General features: G+C 35.3%; 1 protein-coding gene and 1 long non-coding RNA gene across 2 annotated transcripts; one reads left to right on the forward strand and one right to left on the reverse strand.

Moving 5' to 3' along the window:
* LOC110266927 lies at positions 884-2,914 on the reverse strand. Its single transcript, XM_021112009.1, has 3 exons — positions 2,905-2,914; positions 1,075-1,480; positions 884-917 (listed from the first exon to the last, which is right to left on the reverse strand). Exons 1-3 carry the CDS (start codon positions 2,912-2,914, stop codon positions 902-904), a joined length of 432 nt encoding a protein of 143 aa, XP_020967668.1. The 3' UTR covers positions 884-901.
* LOC110267335 lies at positions 3,607-4,179 on the forward strand. Its single transcript, XR_002354821.1, has 3 exons — positions 3,607-3,654; positions 3,783-3,844; positions 3,925-4,179. It is a non-coding gene; the product is annotated as an uncharacterized LOC110267335 (long non-coding RNA).

A 4,587-nucleotide genomic window follows, 5' to 3' on the forward strand; every position in this document is an offset into this window, starting at 1 on the left:
CAAAAGGAGAAATAATACATATTGATATTCCTAGATATTGTAGTATAAAAAAACGTAAAAACAATCGAATTTCAATAAACTAAGTTGGCAAAGTATTCGCCTTGGTAGTGCTAAGACGCCTCAATTATGAGGTTAACTTGTAAATTACTGAAAAGCTCTCAGTTCAAACTTATCAATTTACAATTTGATGGCTGGTCAGTTTTACTTATAATTTGTTAACATTTCATTAAACCAATTTGAGACAAAGCTAGCTAGTTCTTAATTTAATCATTTCATCATTTTTCTTTGAAATAGCTCTCAATATCTCTCTCCGGGGAGCGCAACCCCTTCTCTTTGTTTGACATTCCTTAATAGAATATTGAACCAACACAGATTCTTTCTCTATTCCTGTTCAGCAGAGACAATGGGCTCCTTAAAAACTAGCTCAGTCTTGTTTCATACACCTAAAATTGAGACTTTCAACTTCTTAACTGAAGATTGCAGGTAAGTTTCTAGTGATCTCTTGTCATTATCAATACTACCTTGGCTTCCTTCTCAACTTTTGAAATACCCTTCTGAACAGAGCTATCATAGCTCACATAAGATCCAGGGAAAAAAGATGGGGAGGGGGGGAGTTTTCCCACAAAGAAATCAGTTCTATAACACAGTAATGCCTTTAGACATGGAGATCAAGTAAAAGGAACAAACTTTAAAATGAAATAGAAAAATACACAAAAATGATAAAAATGAAAAACTTATAAGAGATTGTAAGATAGGTCAAAAGCCAAGTTTTCTAGAAGAAACGGAAGCTGAAAACAGAGAAACGGAAGCCAACTTATTCATTGAGAAAATTATTAACGCTGCATTTGGATTCAGTCTCACAAACAAAAATACAGAAAAAATAGACAAGCTGTATATTAAATCACAGTTCACAAACCCTAAAATACCACACATCTTCATCAACAACAGCATGCATGTTATCAAATTATAGTTCACAAACCCATATTTCACAGATTAAAATCCCCAAATTAAAACCCCTAAAATTGGAACCCTAAGCCTCTGAAATTTCAGAACCAAATAGAAATCACTACATACCTATTCAATGATGTGAGCACAGAGAAGACGATGATGAGAAGCACGGAGATGACGATGGTGAAAGTGGCAGCAGCGACGATGGTGAGGGCGGCACAGCGACGATCAGTGCAAGATGGCGAAGAGGAGTGACGGTCAGTGGTGCAGCAATGTGGAGAGTGGTGAGTGCGGGTGAGTGGGGGGCGACGACGGTCACTGGTGAGATTGAGAGGGTTTCTTCTTGTGGTGAGAGGGTCAATGGCGAGAGTGAGAGGGTCAATGGTGAGAGCGACAGTGAGAGGGTCAATGGCGAGAGTGAAGAGAGTGAATGGGGGCGACGATCGATGGTGAGCTTTGGAGGCAGAGTGAAGAGGGTCAATGGATGCTGAGTGAGCTTTCGAGGGTTTACGAAAGGGGATGAAGGTGTGTGCTTTGGAGGTGATCAGTGAGATTTGGAGGGAATGACAAAAATTTTACTAAGTGTGACTTTGCTTTCAGGGAAAAGAGGAAAAAAATTCACTAAGTGTTAAATTTTTTGCTCTAGACACATTAGGCATCACTTTTAAAACGCACCCAAAATTAATAAATAGGTTACTCTCTAAAAGCGTCCCCTTTGATACAAAAAGTAAACCTATAGATATCAACCTACGGCTACGCTTTATAAGTGATGTCTAAAATACCTAAGGCTACACTTTTTAAATGATGCCACAATTGTGTATCGTTTTCTCATATAAAAAGGCAACACGGAGAAAAGCGTAGTCTATTCATAGAATAGGCTACGCTTTTCAAATGTAGCTTAAAAAAAGTGTGGCTGAATGTATATTTTTCTTGTAGTGTCTTTATTGCACTCTATGTCTTGTTTTAAATTCTAAAATACAAAGAATCGAAAAAAGTTTAAAATATTACATACTGAAGGAAGTAAAAGTAATGTCAGAAGAGCAAGTCATATGGTAATTCTTTTGTTTGTTTTTATTTTTATTTTATTGTCTTATGAATTTTGTTGTTATTATGAAAAAAGTGTTGATGTTTCAAATATGACCATAATGTTAGGAAAAACAATTAGGAAGATCTATATGCCGAATTGAGGTTATTTTGTCAACTCTGATAAAGAAGGACGGAAATTACGTAAATGGGAGACAAGGAATAGTGGTATAATAATTATGTTATTGTATTAGTTTACTATAATTTTATTCCTTACACCCATGCTTGCATGCACTAATCATTTCTGTTGGTATCACTACAAGAAAAAGCATATTTTTTGACACAAAAAATTGATGGCTATCTCTCCCGTCAACATTTTTTGACAGCTTGCTTCGATATTTAAAAAAAAAGAAAATTAAAAATAAAATAATAAAATCGACAGCCTGGTCATCGGTTTTTTATGATGCATTAAACCTTTTTTAACTATCTGCATATTGTAGACGAACCAGGGGTTGAAAATACTTTTATTTTAAAATCGATAAACATGACGTCTATTTTTATATTTAAAGTATCGACAATGTTTCCATCGATAAATTTAAATGGTCTAGATTGCTTTCTAAAATCAAATAAATGGTGTGGATTTAATGTATAAAATAGAAGCTAAAGGCGTTGTTTTTTTTTTTTTCAAATTAAAATCAATAAATATACTGTCAATTTTTATTACTAAAAACACCAACCCCGCACCCACTTCCCGCCTCCAAGTTCAGAAACACAATTTTATCCCAAATTCCCCACTTCCTCACCAACCCTCATTTTATCCCAAATTCATCAACCCTCATTCTCCGATGTCGGCGTCACGGTTGCACCTCCGTCACTCTGTTTGCTCGCGCCGCTGTCGCGCTCTGTTGCTGCCGTGCCACTGTCACTCCCTACATTCGCCCATTGTCGCTCCTCTTGCTCGCATCGCCTATCGCTCTACTGCTGCCGTGCCGCCGTCGCTCCTCCTACTTTGATCCTTCTCCGCTTTCTCTCAATCGAGCTTACAAGAACCAGGTATCATTTTCTAACCATTACTGAACTTTTTTCAAAGCCAACTTCAGTTTCATTTGGAAATCCCCTATTTCAGGTGTAAACAATGACCTAATTGTAATCTCCTATTTTCTAAATTTAGAAATCCTGGTCATGTTTATTCTGGTTCTATTTTATTTTATGAGCTAAGACTATGGTGTGATGTTTATGTCAGAGGTTTGGTCCTCTACGAGGTCATTCTCTAATAAAATTTTTTACTATCATTATTGTAGACACTCAAGAAAGTAAAAGGCCATTGCTTCCAGTCATACATATCCTGGTCATAATTTGCTGCTTCATGAATTCTCAATATATTATTTCTCTACTAATATTCTTTCTCTACTTAATTGAAATGATTTTGGTATTTATTTTATACTCTCCTTCTGTACTAATTTTTGGTTAGGGATTTTGCTTTCATTATGATTTGGATTTTGCTATTGATCTTGATGTATGTTACCCACTACTTTTCTTTGCATTGCAGTTTTATAGTTATGGATCAAAGGCATTTGTGAGCAGTGATTCTTATTCTTTTTTCAATCCAAATTTTAGACTACTGGAGGGGCAATAATTTCTGAATTATTGGGGTTGATTTAGTTTCCAACCGATTCGAACTAGGTATAATGCAGTTTTTTTTTAATCAAATGTAGTAGATGATTCAGCATAGAATAAGTTGAGCAAGTTTCCTAAATCTACAAATTGTATTCACTTATTGATGGTATTTTCTCATTTACTATTATTGGCAGCTAAGAAGTTTGGGGTTAATGAATTTGTGAACCCAAAAGATCATAACAAACCTATATAAGAGGTTAGTTCATTTTAAGTTTTTCTACGTAATTATTTATAATTTCAAGGAAGAAAGACTAAGATGTTAATATTTCTCAATAGATAATTGATGAAATGACCAATGGAGGAGTGGATCGTTCTGTTGAATGTACTGGCAGCATCTAAGCTGTGATCTCAGCATTTCTAGTTCTGTTCTAATCCCGCCACTTTCATTCCCTGGATTCCATTCGCAAGGTTGGCGCCATTCTTTCTCTTTCTTTCTTTTTCTTTCATTTCATCTGTTTGTTGTTGTTGTTGTTGTTGTTGTTTTCTAAAGTGATTTTCAATTTTTGATATACTTGCTGCTTTGGTTCCGAAGAAAACTGTGGCTATTTTGAGGAGAATTTTAATTTTGGAATTTGGATCAGCAAAGGTTTCAAATGCAATTTTCATCATTGTTAGTTATTGATGTTATTGTTGTTTGTTGGAAAACATGGAACTCTTGTTTCTAGTTGTTGCAGAGTTGTACCCTATGACTCTACTTATTTTCTGTCATTCTTGTGTAAAATCAAAAGTTAAATTAGTCATGTATTGTACTCATATCAGCTGAAATTAAGTTAGCCCCTTTTCTGATTGTTGAATGCTTCCAACTGTGTTCTTAGATTCTTAAATTGTTTAGGGGCGCAGGCCGAAAGTATCCTTATCATGATGAAGTTAGCACCAGCAAAATGTAGACAGGGTCAATATCATATCTTATCCTCATCAGGTGCTAGTTGGATTGGAATA

This window comes from Arachis ipaensis, chromosome B09, assembly GCF_000816755.2.
Source record: "Arachis ipaensis cultivar K30076 chromosome B09, Araip1.1, whole genome shotgun sequence".
Taxonomy (NCBI): Eukaryota; Viridiplantae; Streptophyta; class Magnoliopsida; order Fabales; family Fabaceae; genus Arachis; species Arachis ipaensis.